This window comes from Saccoglossus kowalevskii, chromosome 20 (genome assembly GCF_978046115.1).
Source record: "Saccoglossus kowalevskii chromosome 20, keSacKowa6.1, whole genome shotgun sequence".
Classification (NCBI taxonomy): Eukaryota; Metazoa; Hemichordata; class Enteropneusta; family Harrimaniidae; genus Saccoglossus; species Saccoglossus kowalevskii.
This window is the reverse complement of record NC_140660.1, coordinates 11,660,959-11,680,761: the sequence shown is the minus strand read 5'-3', so window position 1 is coordinate 11,680,761 and position 19,803 is coordinate 11,660,959. Positions and strand designations below refer to the sequence as shown.

Here is a 19,803-nt window from a genome sequence, read left to right as displayed (position 1 = left end):
CATTTCGCCAGATAAGGGTGAGAAGGTTGTAATTTATAAACTGCATGTTTTGACTGCTTTTTTTTAATGCATGGTTCAATCACCTAATTCACCTTCCTTTATAATGGTTTGATCCTATTTTCAATGGATGGACTATACCATTTCGCCAGATAAGGGTGAGATGGTCGTAATTTATAAACTGCATGTTTTGACTGCTTTTTTTTAATGCATTTTGTATTTTTGCAAAATCCTAGTGCTGGAAACAGGTAATATTTTTTTTCTTTTTTTTTCAACAATTTTTTTTTTCTACAATTTTTTAAAGATGATTTTTTCTGATGATTGCGAACAAATTAAGTGAGAATTTGAGCAAGGATTTCTACAATATAGTGCATGCTTACCATTTAATATTTTTGTTCATAAAAAAAAAAATTGAAAATACTTTTCAAAGTTACTGTTATGAAATGATGAGCAAACAACAAAGACAGTACGACAAAAATATCACTTGATATGTTTCAGAGGTTGATGAAATCACATACCTTCTGAGCAAACATACATGTACTTTGAATTGTCCTAAAACTTTATCGTTATTATACAACATCCGACAGAAACTTTTTCACTTAATTACTGTAAAATACTTTAATTTCGCTTGGAATTAATTTTCGCTAGTTTCGCTGAAGGAAAGACTCAGTGAAACTAAAATCCAGCGAATACTAGTATAGTTTTTGACTCCCGTGTGCGAAGCACAAAAAGGGAGTCTTTGCAGTTAGTGTGTCTGTATGTGTGTATGTGTGTGTGTGTATGTGTGTCCGTCTGTTCCACTGATATCTCAAGAACCATACATCAGTTTTTGATGAAACTTGGTGCATAGATGCTCTGGGCCAATGCGCAGATTTGATTAGGTAAAAATCCATGCATATTAATTACCTAATTTGCATGATAATTAGCTGATTTTTGGCTGTTTCATGACTGTTCCACTGATATCTAAAGAACCACTCATTGGATTTTGATGAAACTTGGCACACAGATGCTCCAAACTAATGCGCAGATTTGGTTAGTTTTGGGTAAAAATCTGTGCAATATTAATTACCTAATTTGCATAATGATTAATCAATTTTCGGCTTTTCCACTGATATCTCAAGTACTAATCATCACATTTCAATGACACTTGGTACATAGATGTCATAGGACACTGCACAAACCTGAAAGTTTTTAGGGTAATATCAGTAGATATTAATTACCTAATTAGCATAATTAATTAATTTTCAGCTTTTGATATTTCAAGTAGTAATTGTCACATTTCAATGAAACTTGGTACATAGATGTCATAGGACACTGCACAGACCTGATAGTTTTTAGGGTAATATGAGTACATATTAATTACCTAATTTGCATAATTAATTAATTTTCAGCTTTTGATATTTCAAGTACTAATCATCACATTTCAATGACACTTGGTACATAGATGTCATAGGACACTGCACAGACCTGATAGTTTTTAGGGTAATACGAGTACATATTAATTACCTAATTAGCATAATTAATTATATTTCAGCTTTTGATATTTCAAGTAGTAATCATCACATTTCAATGAAATTTGGTACATAGATGTCATAGGACACTGCACAGACCTGATAGTTTTTTGGGTAATATCAGTAGATATTAATTACCTAATTAGCATAATTAATTAATTTTAAGCTTTTGATATTTCAAGTAGTAATCATCACATTTCAATGAAACTTGGTACATAGATGTTATAGGACACTGCACAGACCTGATAGTTTTTAAGGTAATATGAGTACATATTAATTACCTAATTTGCATAATTAATTAATTTTCAGCTTTTGATATTTCAAGTAGTAATCATCACATTTCAATGACACTTGGTACATAGATGTCATAGGACACTGCACAGACCTGATAGTTTTTAAGGTAATACGAGTACATATTAATTACCTAATTTGCATAATTAATTAATTTTCAGCTTCTGATATTTCAAGTAGTAATCATCACATTTCAATGAAATTTGGTACATAGACATCATAGGACACTGCACAGACCTGATAGTTTTAGGCTAATATCAGTATATATTAATTAGCTAATTTGCATCAATAATTAATTTTCAGCTTTTGATATTTCAAGTAGTAATCATCACATTTCAATGACACTTGGTACATAGATGTCATAGGACACTGCACAAACCTGATAGTTTTTAGGGTAATATGAGTACATATTAATTATCTAATTTGCATAATTAATTAATTTTCAGCTTTTGATATATCAAGTAGTAATCATCATATTTCAATGAGACTTGCTACATAGATCTTCTAGGATTATGCAGAGACCTAATTAGTTTTAATTGGATATTAATTACCTAATTTGCATAATGTTCCACTGATATATAAAGAACCACAAATTGGATTTTAATGAAACTTTTAAAGAGAACTATGCAGAAACCCAATTAGTTTTTGGTAAATATTTATGCTTATTAATCTCCTAATTAACATAATTAATTAACACTGATATCTCAATTACTGATCATCACATTTGAATAAAATTTGGTACATAAATGCTCTAGGACAATAGACAGGCCTGATTAATTTTGGGTTAAAATTTGTTCATATTAATTCTCTAATTAGCATAATAATTCATAATGTTTTTGTTCTGTTCTGTTCATATTAGTTACCTGATGTACATAATTAGTTTTCAGCTTTTCTATCAATATCTCATGTACAAGTAATTTTGAATTAATTTTTAATGTGTCTTCAATACTCTCAGCACACGGGAGTTCTTTCTAAGCTTTCTTTGATTTTTTCCTATATTTTACTTTCAACTTGTCAAAAATCAGGGAATATAAATCCATACAAAACACCCAATAAGTTTTTTCAGCGAAAATTAATTCCAGCTAAAATAAAGTATTTCACAGTATTTGATAATCAGCTTGCAAAGGTCCTGATTTCAGTTACTAGTATTCGAGCAAGAGTAATCACTCTCTTTAGGGGAAATCTATTTGAAATTTGGGGAGGTGCTGGAGGATTTTTGCTAGAAAATTCAATTTGTGCTGAAATCAAGACGAAAGAAACTCACAAGCTCAAAAATTGAAAACTTTTATTGGGGGGGAAAAAAAACATGTTCAGGCATCACTGCTACAATAGTGCGAAAAAAAAATTTGCAATTGACAAATTTGTTCCAGTCCCCACCCCAGTTTTTCTCTTGTGTTGCCTTTAACCTATTCACCACCAGTTCCTTCTTTTCATCACAAATTCACAAAGTACCGTAAAATCTGTATTAGAAGTCGCATCCCTAATAGAAGTCGCACTCAATCTTTTTGTACAATTGAGAACCAAATATTCATCATTTCTCATATGTCTAGATGCTCTAATAGAAGCCACATCCCCTCTGTTGCATTGTACCATTTTAATAGAAGCTGCGGCTTTTAATACAGATTTTACAGTAGGCTCAGTTATAGTCTGCACTTTCTTTCAGAAGAGTGGAATAAAAATAGCCAATTTTTTTGTGTAAAAACTGAAAATTTGCTAGAATTTTGTCTTTTGGCTTCAAAATTAGGATTCATTTCCAGAAAAATATAAGAATATAAGGAAAAAGTACACAAAAATTCGAGAAAGAAAGTCTTTTGGTAAAAGGGTTAAAATGTAACTTCCACTGTTTATCTGAATTAATTCATCTCACCTCATTCTGCTTACATATTTCATTTTTCATGCAATCATAACACAGTGGAAGAACGAGGTACATTTACTGTTCTTTTGTTTTGTTTTCCAACTGACTCATCATCCCAAATAACATGAACTAATGCTCTTACTTGAGTTACTTGAGTTCGTGTGTAAAATACAAGCACAACAAATGCACAAGTATTACTTTACTTCTTACCCCTTACCATTGTTGTCACGGCGCATCTCATTTAATATGATCAAAATGCACCTGCGTAAAATACGCAACCACAATTAATGTGGTGCTTTATATAAACATGTGCACTATTCACGATTATATTATAGCATTATCAATACCAGTAGATTTTATGACGTCATTGCAGCAGATTATTCGCGATAATGTATCGTAATATTGAGCTTCAAGGCCCTGTGCCATGGATATAAATAGAATGTTGTTTTCGAAAACAAATAAAGGAGAAACTATTGAGAAAAAAGAGGAATTGTTGGATAACAACCATTTAATACTAAAATAGATATCAAATAAAACGGTCTATTGGGTATAACAGCGGATTTCAATATTGAAATCAGACAATTTTGTGAGGCCACCATCGTCTGCTCTGTACGCTAAAACACGTTCGGTAGAAGCGTTCCATCTAGTACGTGCACTTCTAGATTCTGCGACTGATGTCGCTGTTCTGGTACCCTCCCGACTAGTTCGCCTTATTGTGTTGATGAAGTGAGGGTGATTTATTCAAGCAATTGCGATAAACAAAGTTGAGGTATGTCTACGCGTGCAGAGAAATGAATTTGTTCTGTTTTTGTGGTGAGTAGTACTACACAATTTGCGAAACGAGATCGACGAAAGATCGGCGTGACTTCCTCGACGTTGACTCCTGGTAAATATAACAGTCCTGGCACAGTTTTCATAAATAAACGAAGTATGCATGTTCTCAGGTGTGTCTGTTTATTTATACAGTGAAATTAAAATCACTGTTGGTTTTCCTAGCTTTCCGGTCATGTTTGCTCGCTCGCTATGCCTGTAAGTTTTGTTTGCCTTCAAAATATTCGTCAAAACACCAGCCTCTTGTAGAATTTGAAAATAGCTATTTCACAGACGGAGTAATTGCCAAAAACATCTACCTTGATGTTTTGAAAACACTCGTGGGATGGGGCAATGATGCGACTACGTACATGTACCCCGAGTGTGAGCCCCTACACATCGTGGATCCAGCCGGTCAACTGCGGCGATCTAGCATAGCGTTGTGCAAGCCAGGAGTACAAGACCGCGGTGGATACTGATACAGTGTACCAATCACGGTGTGCCGTTCGCTTGGGGCGACCACTGCAATGCTACTCCACACATCAGTCACTCATTCACTCGCAATGTAGATGAGTTCAATACAATAATATTTGATGGATTAAAACTAGTTTCTTTCTTAGTTTGCCATATGAGATTGTGGAAACAATTTTCAGAAAGACATTTGAAATTATTGAGATTCAAGGGCCAATGAAACCGCTCCGTCGACTGTGGATTTTTCTCCAAATTTTCCGCTTTTTAGTGACAGCTAATCCACTGGTATTGTCAAGGCTACAAAATAATAACAATAATGAACTCCCCGCCAACCCATAATGGACTCAAGCACACTTTGTGCTTCATATATGTACTCGGTTCACGTCTCGCACAAAGTGAGCTTTTGCCCATTATGGGTTGGTGGATCGTTCATTATTGTTTAATTAATGCAGGGGAGTCGTCACCTATGCATGCGTCAGGTGGTCATAGCGTGTCATTGTTTACAAACAAGCATTTTCCCATGAACCTTTGCGTTTTTAGCGTGTGTTGTTCTCGTTGCTTTGGACTCAATTCCCACGCGTGCGCAGGTGACATCCCTCCTGCTTTAAATACAAAATATCGCTGACCTCTATTGTACGGTTAACGTCATGATATTGTTGTTTTATGCTAGTTTATACACAGAGAAATACAAATAGTAAACATTACGTCATGTGACTTTTGGGGGGGGTGGACGAAAAAACACTCAAACTCGAACTAAAATAGTGATAGACGATGAATTTATAACAGTTGCGGCATCAAAATAATTGTTTAAAGGGCTTTGTTCAGAAAGTAAACACCTTTGGCATTCACAACAAATCACTGAAAATCACAACAAAGTAACGCCATTGAGAATGAAAATGTTTTTATCGTCTACTACAGTGTCATCATTTAATCGCTATCACGTGTTGTACCACGTCCTATGAAACGTAAATATGGAATTACCGCATATTTAATGACTTGACAGATATACAATAAAAAGCACGTCGAATTATTTTTCAGCACCTCCACCACCAGGGGGCGCTATCAATGAAGTATCTGTGCGGGGCCGTGACATGAAATACTACGTACCAGACGTTTACTACAGCAAGAACATCAGCCCGTACTCACCGAAAGAAAAACTGGAACTAGATTGGATGTAAGTTATGATGCCTTTAATATGACCCTAAAGGTCACACATCCTGGTACTTTTGGGGGGCAGTTATAATTTTTCAATCACTCGACTCAAAAAAAAGCATGTATGTATTCTATGAACAACTACACTATTTATTTTTTATCTATGAGCTCAAAATGAAGTTTGATATTACTGTAAAATACTTTATTTTCGCTTGGAATTAATTTTTCGTTGAAGGAAAGATTCAGTGAAAATAAAATCCAGTGAATATATTTTTTTTTCCTGTATTTTACATTCAACTTGTCAAAAATCAGTGAAAATAAATTCCATATAAAACAGTCAAAAAGTCTTTTCAGCGAATATTAATTCCAGCTAAAATAAAGTATTTTATTTCACAACTGGATGACATAAAAAAAATGAATAGAGAAATAACAGAGTTATTAATTATGACAAAATTTGTATATCTTACTTTCAGTTATGGTTACCGTGGCAATGACTGCAGATGTAACATATATGTTTTATCTAGCGGTGAAGTTGTTTATTTTGTGGCTACGTTTGTTGTTATTTACAATGTTCAGACACGCAAACAACGTTACTACAAAGAACACACTGCTGATATAAGAAGGTAGGTATAAATAACAAACAAATAAACAATGATGTCACAAAGAACAGTAAATTAATCAGTTTAGTTCTCAATGAACATAGTCTGAAACTGGGACTTATGTTTTGGGTTCGTCTGTCTGTCTGTCTGTCTGTCTGTCTGTCTGTCTGTCTGTCTGTCTGTCTGTCTGTCTGCATGCTTGTGTCAGTGTGTGCATCCGTACGACATCATTTCTCTTTTTCCAAGAAAATTGTTTTCACTCATTGTGTATTATATTATCAGCTGAATATTCTCCCAACAACAACAAAAAAAAAGACAGGGACTTTCAAAGAAGCAAGGGGCGTCCCCAGAGGTTGAATGGAGGTCACAAGGTCAAATTGAGGTTACAGGGTCAAATTGAGGTCACAGGGTCAACCAGAGAACATATTTAGCTGTACTGAACTAACATATCTATTTATTTTCCAGTATTGCTATACATCCTAACAAGGTTACCTTGGCAACGGGACAGTCAGCTCAGGATAAAGTTGATGTGAGTATACTATGAAGTTATTACGAAGATACCGCAAATTATGCACAATGACAGTACAGCCAAGGTTGAAGCGATCACATACTGTCTAAGTGCATACTTTGCAGTATCCTCGTAATAACCTTATTATTGTACATCTTTTCCTCCCAGGAATACATCACGGGAATGCCGAAATCCTACAAGTTTAGAACAGAATCAGTGAACTTCTTTGTGTGTGGTCTGATCAAACTTCGCGCTTGGGGCAGCCATCTTTGTTTTTATTATTAGAGGATGCGAATGCGCGTAATCGTTCCATATTTGGATTTCGCATTTCCTAATATGGTAGGATGAAAATGTAATTGCGTTATGGTGACAGATGCATAATAACATATAACATTCTCGAAAGAAAATTAGTTTGCAAGAACATTATACCAGAAATTATAAAAGGATGGCTTTTAAACACTAGCTGTTGTTGCCTTGACAACGAAGTTTCTCAAGGAAGCGCATACTCATGAATGAAAATGCCAAGAATTAGTTCATTTTGCTATTACATGTGTAATTGTAATTTAATATTCTATAAAATTTACCAAAATTTTCACTTACAATTAAAAAAAAATAAAACCTCAACTTTTGCCAACTTTCTGCATAAATTATGGTAATACATAATAATATACAAAATGGCAGGAAAAGTTATTGTGTGAAATGGACACTACATGTAGTTGCCATTGGCAACATCTTGACAGTTCTATTTACATCTCACTCTACAACATTTTTGTTTTTTGTAATTCATGATCACATCATTTTTTCCCATCAAATTAAAAAAAAAAAATGTTTCCATTTTGAACTAACACATGATTTCACATTATCAACAAGTCGTGATCTGAATATTTGAAAAAAAAAATGAAAAAAAATTGTTCATTTTGAGATAATTAGACATAATTGCTCATAACTAACAATTTATGATTATTTTAAAAAATGGCAAAAATATTAACTTTAAATTTATACTGGGTGACAAACGACGACTTCCATCGTTACCTCACTCTACATCTCCGTTGATTTCAGGCGCATATCCGTATATGGCAATCTGACACGCTACAAACGATACAAATCTTAGGAGTAGGTTTAATACAGAATGCCGTCATGTGTCTTGCGTTCTCACAATTTCAGGTAAGATTGAAAAATTAAACTACCGTAGAATACTTTATTTTCGCTTGGAATTTAATTTTGCTATTTTCGCTGAAGGGATGCTTCAGTGAAAATAAAATCCAGCAAATATATATTTTTTTCCTGTCTTACATTCAAATCATCAAAAATCAGTGAAAATAGATTCCATACAAAACACCCAAAAAGCTTTTTCAGCAAAAATTAATTCCAGCTAAAATAATGTATTTCACAGTAGTGTGGATTTGTGACAAGGCATGTTTTTAGTATAGAATCTTCCAGAAAAACTACAAAAGATTTGAAGAAAAAAAAAACCAGCATGCATCAATGTTCGCTGTGTGCCACCATGTATCAACAGTTGATTTGTCTTTCATTAGTGACTGAGCCAAAAAAAAAATCAATTTAGTCGGTTTGGGATAGTTTGATGCACAAACATCAAAGAAATCAGGGAGCTTTCACAGTTGGCATATATTATTAGCTTTCACAGTTGGCATATATTATTAGCTTTCACAATTGGCATATATTATTAGCTTTCACAGTTGGCATATATTATTAGCTTTCACAGTTGGCATATATTATTAGCTTTCACAGTTGGCATATATCATTAGCTTTCACAGTTAGCATATATTATTAGTTTTCACAGTTGGCATATATTATTAGCTTCCACAGTTAGCATATATTATTAGCTTCCACAGTTGGCATATATTATTAGTTTTCACAGTTGGCATATATTATTAGCTTTCACAGTTAGCACATATTATTAGCTTTCACAGTTAGCATATATTATTAGCTTTCAAAGTTGGCATATATCATTAGCTTTCACAGTTAGCATATATTATTAGCTTCCACAGTTAGCATATATTATTAGCTTTCACAGTTAGCATATATTATTAGCTTCCACAGTTAGCATATATTATTAGCTTTCACAGTTAGCATATATTATTAGCTTTCACAGTTGGCATATATTATTAGCTTTCACAGTTGGCATATATTATTAGCTTCCACAGTTAGCATATATTATTAGCTTTCACAGTTGGCATATATTATTAGCTTTCACAGTTGGCATATATTATTAGCTTCCACAGTTAGCATATAGTATTAGCTTTCACAGTTGGCATATATTATTAGCTTTCACAGTTGGCATATATTATTAGCTTCCACAGTTAGCATATATTATTAGCTTTCACAGTTGGCATATATTATTAGCATTCACAGTTGGCATATATTATTAGCTTCCACAGTTGGCATATATTATTAGCTTCCACAGTTGGCATATATTATTAGTTTTCACAGTTGGCATATATTATTAGCTTTCACAGTTAGCACATATTATTAGCTTTCACAGTTAGCATATATTATTAGCTTTCAAAGTTGGCATATATCATTAGCTTTCACAGTTAGCATATATTATTAGCTTCCACAGTTAGCATATATTATTAGCTTCCACAGTTGGCATATATTATTAGCTTCCACAGTTGGCATATATTATTAGCTTCCACAGTTAGCATATATTATTAGTTTTCACAGTTGGCATATATTATTAGCTTTCACAGTTGGCATATATTATTAGTTTTCACAGTTGGCATATATTATTAGCTTCCACAGTTGGCATATATTATTAGCTTCCACAGTTAGCATATATTATTAGTTTTCACAGTTGGCATATATTATTAGCTTTCACAGTTGGCATATATTATTAGTTTTCACAGTTGGCATATACTGTTAGCTTCCACAGTTGGCATATATTATTAGCTTCCACAGTTGGCATATATTATTAGCTTTCACAGTTGGCATATATTATTAGTTTTCACAGTTGGCATATATTATTAGTTTTCACAATTGGCATATATTATTAGCTTTCACAGTTGGCATATATTATTAGCTTCCACAGTTGGCATATATTATTAGCTTCCACAGTTGGCATATATTATTAGCTTTCACAGTTGGCATATATTATTAGCTTCCACAGTTGGCATATATTATTAGCTTTCACAATTGGCATATATTATTAGCTTTCACAGTTGGCATATATTATTAGCTTCCACAGTTGGCATATATTATTAGCTTTCACAGTTGGCATATATTATTAGCTTCCACAGTTGGCATATATTATTAGCTTTCACAGTTGGCATATATTATTAGTTTTCACAATTGGCATATATTATTAGTTTTCACAATTGGCATATATTATTAGCTTTCACAGTTGGCATATATTATTAGCTTCCACAGTTGGCATATATTATTAGCTTCCACAGTTGGCATATATTATTAGCTTTCACAGTTGGCATATATTATTAGCTTCCACAGTTGGCATATATTATTAGCTTTCACAGTTGGCATATATTATTAGTTTTCACAGTTGGCATATATTATTAGTTTCCACAGTTGGCATATATCATTAGCTTTCACAGTTAGCATATATTATTAGTTTTCACAGTTGGCATATATTATTAGCTTCCACAGTTGGCATATATTATTAGCTTCCACAGTTGGCATATATTATTAGCTTTCACAGTTAGCACATATTATTAGCTTTCACAGTTAGCACATATTATTAGCTTTCACAGTTAGCATATATTATTAGCTTTCACAGTTAGCACATATTATTAGTTTTCACAGTTGGCATATATTATTAGCTTTCACAGTTGGCATATACTATTAGCTTCCACAGTTGGCATATATTATTAGCTTCCACAGTTGGCATATATTATTAGTTTTCACAGTTGGCATATATTATTAGCTTTCACAGTTAGCACATATTATTAGCTTTCACAGTTAGCATATATTATTAGCTTTCAAAGTTGGCATATATCATTAGCTTTCACAGTTAGCATATATTATTAGCTTCCACAGTTAGCATATATTATTAGCTTTCACAGTTAGCATATATTATTAGCTTCCACAGTTAGCATATATTATTAGCTTTCACAGTTGGCATATATTATTAGCTTCCACAGTTAGCATATATTATTAGCTTTCACAGTTGGCATATATTATTAGCTTTCACAGTTAGCATATATTATTAGCTTTCACAGTTAGCATATATTATTAGCTTTCACAGTTGGCATATATTATTAGCATTCACAGTTAGCATATATTATTAGCTTCCACAGTTAGCATATATTATTAGCTTTCACAGTTGGCATATATTATTAGCTTTCACAGTTGGCATATATTATTAGCTTTCACAGTTGGCATATATTATTAGCTTTCACAGTTGGCATATATTATTAGCTTTCACAGTTGGCATATATTATTAGCTTTCACAGTTGGCATATATTATTAGCTTTCACAGTTAGCATATATTATTAGCTTTCACAGTTAGCATATATTATTAGCTTTCACAGTTGGCATATATTATTAGCTTTCACAGTTGGCATATATTATTAGCTTCCACAGTTGGCATATATTATTAGCTTTCACAGTTAGCATATATTATTAGCTTTCACAGTTAGCATATATTATTAGCTTTCACAGTTGGCATATATTATTAGCTTTCACAGTTGGCATATATTATTAGCTTTCACAGTTGGCATATATTATTAGCTTTCACAGTTGGCATATATTATTAGCTTTCACAGTTGGCATATATTATTAGCTTTCACAGTTGGCATATATTATTAGCTCTCACAGTTAGCATATATTATTAGCTTTCACTTTTTTTTCTCAATTCATCAGGATCGTCTGGTTTCGACTGATAACAGTGAGAGCCACACAATGTTTGTATGGGATATCAATGTAGGCAAGCAGATTACACAGACATCGGTAAGAGTTTTTTTTTTGTATGTTCTAATAATGAACCCTAATTTTGGAGCCAATAGACAGACAAGTTTTTACTCAATTTGTCCTATTCTTGTGAAAGAAAGTACAGACTATAAACTGGATTATTTTGTGTTGTAAAGAGCAAACTGATGGTGAAAAGGTTAAGTCAGGTTATTTTTTTTAAATAAATGATACTTATTCATTTTGCATATAAATGAGCTCATTTACATTTATTATGTTGATGTCATATGTCAAGTGGTATTCCAAATAAATTATGTGCATATAAATGAGCTCATTTGCATACTATCAATATAAATGAGCTCATTTATATTTATTATGTTGATGTCATATGTCAAGTGGTATTCCAAATAAATTATGTGCATATAAATGAGCTCATTTGCATATTATCAATATAAATAAGCTCATTTATATTTATTATGTTGATATCATATGTCAAGTGGTATTCCAAATAAATTATGTGCATATAAATGAGCTCATTTGCATATTATCAATATAAATGAGCTCATATACATTTATTATGTTGATATCATATGTCAAGTGGTATTCCAAATAAATTATGTGCATATAAATGAGCTCATTTGCATATTATCAATATAAATGAGCTCATTTGCATATTATCAATATAAATGAGCTCATATACATTTATTATGTTGATATCATATGTCAAGTGGTATTCCAAATAAATTATGTGCATATAAATGAGCTCATTTGCATATTATCAATATAAATGAGCTCATTTGCATATTATCAATATAAATGAGCTCATATACATTTATTATGTTGATATCATATGTCAAGTGGTATTCCAAATAAATTATGTGCATATAAATTAGTTTATTTGCATATTATCAATATAAATGAGCCCATTTACATTTATTATGTTGATGTCATATGTCAAGTGGTATTCCAAATAAATTATGTGCATATAAATGAGCTCATTTGCATATTATCAATATAAATGAGCTCATTTGCATTTATTATGTTGATGTCATATGTCAAGTGGTATTCCAAATAAATTATGTGCATATAAATTAGTTCATTTGCATATTATCAATATAAATGAGCTCATTTACATTTATTATGTTGATGCCATATGTCAAGTGGTATTCCAAATAAATTATGTGCATATAAATTAGTTCATTTGCATATTATCAATATAAATGAGCTCATTTACATTTATTATGTTGATGTCATATGTCAAGTGGTATTCCAAATAAATTATGTGCATATAAATGAGTTCATTTGCATATAATTATATTATGTAGGTCTACACAGATGCAATATGTCAAGTGGTATTCCAAATAAATTATGTGCATATAAATGAGCTCATTTGCATATAATTATATTATGTAGGTCTACACAGATGCAATATGTCAAGTGGTATTCCAAATAAATTATGTGCATATAAATGAGCTCATTTGCATATAATTATATTATGTAGGTCTACACAGATGCAATATGTCAAGTGGTATTCCAAATAAATTATGTGCATAAAAATGAGCTCATTTGCATATAATTATATTATGTAGGTCTACACAGATGCAATATGTCAAGTGGTATTCCAAATAAATTATGTGCATATAAATGAGCTCATTTGCATATAATTATATTATGTAGGTCTACACAGATGCAATATGTCAAGTGGTATTCCAAATAAATTATGTGCATATAAATGAGCTCATTTGCATATAATTATATTATGTAGGTCTACACAGATGCAATATGTCAAGTGGTATTCCAAATAAATTATGTGCATAAAAATGAGCTCATTTGCATATAATTATATTATGTAGGTCTACACAGATGCAATATGTCAAGTGGTATTCCAAATAAATTATGTGCATATAAATGAGCTCATTTGCATATAATTATATTATGTAGGTCTACACAGATGCAATATGTCAAGTGGCATTTCATCCTAAAAACCCCAATGTTCTGGTAACCGTGGGAAAAGAGCATCAGGTCTGGTGGGAGATAAAGACGGAGAATGGAAAGACAGCGATTGAAGAAATGATGAAAGCGGATTTTGAGGTAACTGTTGTTTCATTTGTTTTACAAACAGACACAGCAACAACAATAACCCCCATTACATGCTAGGATGAAACTCGATTCATTTATCAGGTCACTTTATGGTGTCAATGTGAAGCTACCTTAGATTGTACCTGATTGGCTGCCCAACCCTGATACCTAACATTCAGACCAATCAGAAAGTAGCTTGCTTATTGACAGTTTTGTTAGACCTATCAATTTCTTCCTTGTATATATACTTCTACTCAACTGTATCTTTGTTACAGGACAAATGGATGAGAGCAAAGTATGTGATCTGTTTGATGTTTAAAAGTAATGGTGATCTGATTACAGGGGATTCTAATGGTACTATTTATGTATGGCACGACGGTGGTAATACCATATCACAGGCAATCAAACATGCACACGATGTAAGCATATACATTACTATATATTTACATTTAGTTTTAAGCTGACTTGAAACTAGCTTAGCTTGTTTTCAAAACCACTGTATCTACAGTACAGTCCAAACATAACTTAACATTTACATTTTAGCTGGTTTAAAAGTAACTTAGCTTGCTTTCAAAACCATATATCCACAGTCAAAGTGATAATAACCTGATAATGCAATGCAGTTCTTTATATATTTGGATTTTATTGTATTTCAGGGTCCCGTTTTCTCGCTATTGATGATTCGTAACCATTTAGTGTCCGGCGGAAGAGACGGATTAATACTGTCGTGGACGTGGGGTAAAAGTTTTGACCAATCAGGCAGCATGCAGGTACCAATCGTGTTTTCACAATTACGTCATTGTTGTAGTTTTGATATTGTATCACAGTGGTCCCTCGCTAAGTCACGGTTGTTGGTGATACACGTCTTGTTGAGGGTTGCGACGTACCGAGGGTTCTCGTGAAAGGGGTTTTATGCATTTGAAATTGTACATGTGCACATGTACACACATATGGATTTATTTACAGTATGTGTTCTTTAATGGAATACATCACATCGTCCATGTCCACATGAATTCATCTATGGAAGTTTTATAGAGCTTTATCAAAGGGGACGACCGAGAAGTACATAAAGTCGCAAATTCATACCCCCGTAAACACCTCGAATCAGGCGATGATCACCTTTTGTATCTCAGTAATTGATGGCCAGTAGGTGTTAAGCTGCAATTAAATACACACACGAGGTGCGACTTTATAGAGAGGCCTCACTGTAATACTGTGGAATACTTTATTTTCGCTGGAATTAATTTTCGCTGAAAAGGCTTTTTGGGCGTTTTGCTTGGAATTTATTTTCACTGATTTATGATGAGTTTAATGTGAAATATGGGAAAAAAAGTATATTCGCTGGATTTTATTTTCACGGAATCATCCCTTCAGCGAAAATAGCGAAAATAAAGTATTCTACAGTATCTAAAGTTTCAAAAACAAGAAAGATGACAACAATTGACATAACATGTGTTCTTGTTTGTCAGCTTCCAAAGTCAGAAGGTGGTATTCGTATGCTCTGTAACTGTAAAGAATTTTTATTTATCGGTTCCACGTTGAATTGTATCTTGACGTGCAATATCGCCTTGACTGGCGCACCGCTAATGGGTATCAGTAGTTTACATAAAAAGCCAATGACACAGGTAGGTGATGGGGTTCTCTCATGAAACAGTGTGGTTAATTTGCATAATACTCGATATGGTAATTAGTTTGCTAATTTGCATAATATGCATGCAAATTAGTTTGTGGATTAGAGGTTTAACAATTTGAGTATGATTACAAATTTGTTTAGGATTATTTGCATGACAATAGATATGTAAATTAGTTTGTGAATTAGCATAATTGTGAGTCATTTAATAGTATGATAACAATTTGTTTTATACTCATTTGCATGACAATAATTATGTAAATTATTTTGACATTTAACTTTATATGCAACTTGTTTATGTGATAACCTATATTTTTTAGGGTCATTACGACGATGTACGTGCATTGACGACCTACCCGAATAACTCACAGCAAGGGCTGTTCGTCACCGCAGGATACGATGGAATAATTTCCATGTACGATGCCCATAATCACGAGACCGTCTGGAAATACAACGTGAAAGGAATCAACATTCTGTGTTTCGATATCCACCACGCTGGAAAGATGTTAGCGCTTGGAATACGAGACGCCAGGTTAGTTCGCTTTCACTGCCATTTTGCAGATTTTCATAATCAAAGGTCTTCAAAATAATTTTGCTATTTACCATACAAGTTTTATGAATCAAATAATTTATTTTCACTTGGAATTAATTTTCGCTGAAGGAATGATTCAGTGAAAATAAAATTCTATGTATAAAACCTGTTTTCATATTTGTTTACATTCAACTTCTCAAAAATCAGTGAAAATAAATTCTATAAAAAATACCCCCAAACAAATTCAGCGAAAATTAATTCCAGTTAAAATAAAGTATTTTACAGTAGTATTTGAATATTCAAATTAACCTGATTTGGCACTCTGCCAACGCATGAAAAATACACATGCTGTATGATTTCAATCTGTTTTAACATATTTTCGCCAGCCGTATTTATCCGGCCGTTGAATCACCATTGTACCTTGGCCGAATTACCACTGTCACTATATTTTATGTTAACAAAATCAAACACAATGGAATAAGAAGTCACACATTGTGATGTAATTACATTGGTCATCGATCACATGGTTTTTTCAGTTTACCTATAACGTTATAAGACAGCCAAATCTATTGGTTTAATTTGAAATTGATGTTGTTACAGTAATGCTGATTGGTGGATTCAGTTTCTTTGCACACCCAATCAGATCATTCAATTTAAATCCAATACAGCTTTTCCCAACCAATCACACACTTTTTCGTAGGAACCGCCATGGATGGAGTGAAACCGTGTGAATATTACAATGATTTTTATGCGATAATCAGCTTTTCTTAGTTTTATAAAATCAATTTTTAAAATTAAATAAATCTACACAGTAAAAATAAAACACTTTATGCTTGACAAAAAAAAACAGACACACTTTTTTTCTTTTCTCTCACTTATATTTTTTTTTCTGTATTATATTTTCTGCTTACAGTGTCGGACACAGGTAATACATAACAATTCTGACTTTTTTTGTCTTTTTCTTTTTTTCTGTTCAGTTTATATTCAAATTATTACACCACTTTCAATGTTACCGCATAATTATCCCGCCAAAATTCTGGCATTACATTTTACCCATTTTCACATATTTTTAAAAAAATTATTATATAATTTTGGATTAAATAAACCTAATACCCTAAATACTTAAAATTTCTGAAATTAAAACGCAGTAAATATGCTCAAAATAGAGAAATTAAATGTCAGTGAAAATAAATGGTTTTACAGTACCTATTTTGTGAAAAAGTGAAAAAGCTTCTAAAAATATGATGCATACTTACAGAAAGGTTAAATAGAAATACTGTAAAATAGTTTATTTTATTCAGTGAAAATAAAATCCAGCGAATATACCTTTTTTCTTATATTTTTCATTCAACTTGTCAAGAATCAGTGAAAATAAATGCCATACAAAACATCCCAAAAATCTTTTCAAACGAAAATTAATTTCAGCTAAAATAAAGTATTTTACAGTAGCAAAATCTAATATTGTGAAGATTAAAAACTACTATTGACACAGCAGACCCATTCACTTTATTTTACAAAATATTTATAAATTTCAATGGCAGTTTGGATTAAGCAGCCAATCAACGAGCACCAAAGTGTACAATGACATCATTTGAAAATGTTCCAATGTAACTCCAATGGTCAATGAAAACCTCTTGTTTTTGTTTGAATTTTAATGAAAATCTGATTTTGAAACGTTTATACAGCTGAGTCAAAGTATATATGCAAGGCAGAATTTGATTGGTCAAAAATACGAGTCAATAAATAAACTGCTCTCTGATTGGTCTAACTGTTAGGTGTTAAGTTTGGGTAGCCAATCAGGAACAGGCTTATGAATAGCTTCACATTGACTTAACTTTTGTTGTTTGGTCATAATGAGTTTTATTTTTTCTACTTGTAGTTTATGTATTGTGGATATTCGTGGTGGACATGAGGTCAATGAACTCTGTAAAGTCAAGGTGTCCAAGGAGAGAATCACCTGTGTCAAGTTCTCACCAGGTATGTACTTAAGACAACTTTGAATGTGTGATATTATCCGGGACGTAGCTACAGAATGTTCCACGTTGCTAAGACGCACACCACTGTACCATGTATTTCTATGGGCTGTGCGCAAGCTGCTGTGGAATACCGGTCGAAGAGCCGGTGAAAATAGCTAAAGTCAAGAAAACAACACAAAATCATGTTGACCACGTAAGGTAACCTTGTTACACCGTTCAGGGGAGTCTCAACATCTAGCCTAAATTACAGTTTTCTGAGAGTTTTCTGCCTTTGTTTTCACCGTGATGGTTGCCATGCGGTGAAAATGCCCGGATGTCCGCCCTCGATAATAGGAAGAATTTGAATCTTGGGAAATCATAATTTCAATATATAGTCACAGTAAAGAAATAGAGCGAAATTTTATGAAATTCCTGCTTACAAATTTTAAAATTGTTTTTGTTCTAAAATAACAAAACCGTCAGAAAAGTAGTAAACAAATAAACGCCGCTAGGACCGATAAATATGATATATAGTAGATAATATTTAATAATCGTTTTTTTAAGTAACTATTCAAAATAACATTACGTTCTAACTTCTAAAATATTGTTATGCCTGATCGGCACGGTAGACTAATTAATGACTCAGACTCACACAATAAGTGTTACTTGGAGAACGCCATGTTTATTACAAATGCCCTAAAGCATTGTGGGTTACATCAAGTGACCTTTGACATTAACAATGATGTAATCTAAAAGTATACTACTAACAAATATGGTCTTGAAAAATCCTGAAAAAATCTTCATATCCTGAAATCAATAATCGCCCTTTTTACATCAGCATAAAAATATTTGACGAAAAAAATATGTTCTCTTTTTTTTTTAGATGGAACATGCTTAGCGGTGGGATGTCTTGATAGAGTGATTTACATATTACGGTTGGAAAATAGAGGAAAGAAATGTGAAACTATCGGCAAATGCAAAGGACATGCAAGCGCTATCAGTGGTATTGACTGGTCAGTGGATAAACCATTTGGAAATTATATCTTACAGAGCAGTGGTATTGACTATGAACATGCCTATTGTGAGTAAACTTCAACCTTTAACCTACTGTGAGGGAACCCCAGCCTTTAACCTTTAATCTAATGTAAGGTAACCTCCAGCCTTTAACCTTAACATCCTCTGAGAAGACCTCAACTTTTAACCTTCAACATACTGTAAGGAAACCTCAGCCTTTAACCTTTATTCTACTGTAAGGTAACCTCCAGCCTTTAACCTTAACATTCCCTGAGAAGACCTCAACTTTTAACCTTTAACATATTGTAAGGTAACCTCAGCCTTTAACCTTTAGCCCACTGTTAGGTAACCTCAACCTTTAACCTTTAGCCCACTGTTAGGTAACCTCAACCTTTAACCTTTATTCTACTGTAAGGTAACCTCCAGGCTTTAACCTTAACATCCTCTGAGAAGACCTCAACTTTTAACCTTCAACATACTGTAAGGAAACCTCAGCCTTTAACCTTTAGCCCACTGTT

At 32.7% G+C, this 19,803-nt stretch overlaps 1 protein-coding gene across 1 annotated transcript in view; it reads left to right on the top strand.

Annotated features, from left to right (window-relative positions):
- The window catches only part of LOC100375410 (uncharacterized), a 76,948-nt gene that overhangs the window by 36,949 nt on the left and 20,196 nt on the right, over window positions 1–19,803 (top strand). The window contains exons 14-25 of the mRNA XM_085494649.1: window positions 5,974–6,109; window positions 6,561–6,710; window positions 7,152–7,215; window positions 8,254–8,358; window positions 12,031–12,117; window positions 14,017–14,166; window positions 14,430–14,573; window positions 14,811–14,924; window positions 15,624–15,779; window positions 16,105–16,316; window positions 18,196–18,293; window positions 19,155–19,352. Coding sequence (XP_085350775.1) covers window positions 5,974–6,109; window positions 6,561–6,710; window positions 7,152–7,215; window positions 8,254–8,358; window positions 12,031–12,117; window positions 14,017–14,166; window positions 14,430–14,573; window positions 14,811–14,924; window positions 15,624–15,779; window positions 16,105–16,316; window positions 18,196–18,293; window positions 19,155–19,352 — 1,614 coding nt within the window. The remainder of the gene's footprint in view (window positions 1–5,973; window positions 6,110–6,560; window positions 6,711–7,151; window positions 7,216–8,253; window positions 8,359–12,030; window positions 12,118–14,016; window positions 14,167–14,429; window positions 14,574–14,810; window positions 14,925–15,623; window positions 15,780–16,104; window positions 16,317–18,195; window positions 18,294–19,154; window positions 19,353–19,803) is intronic.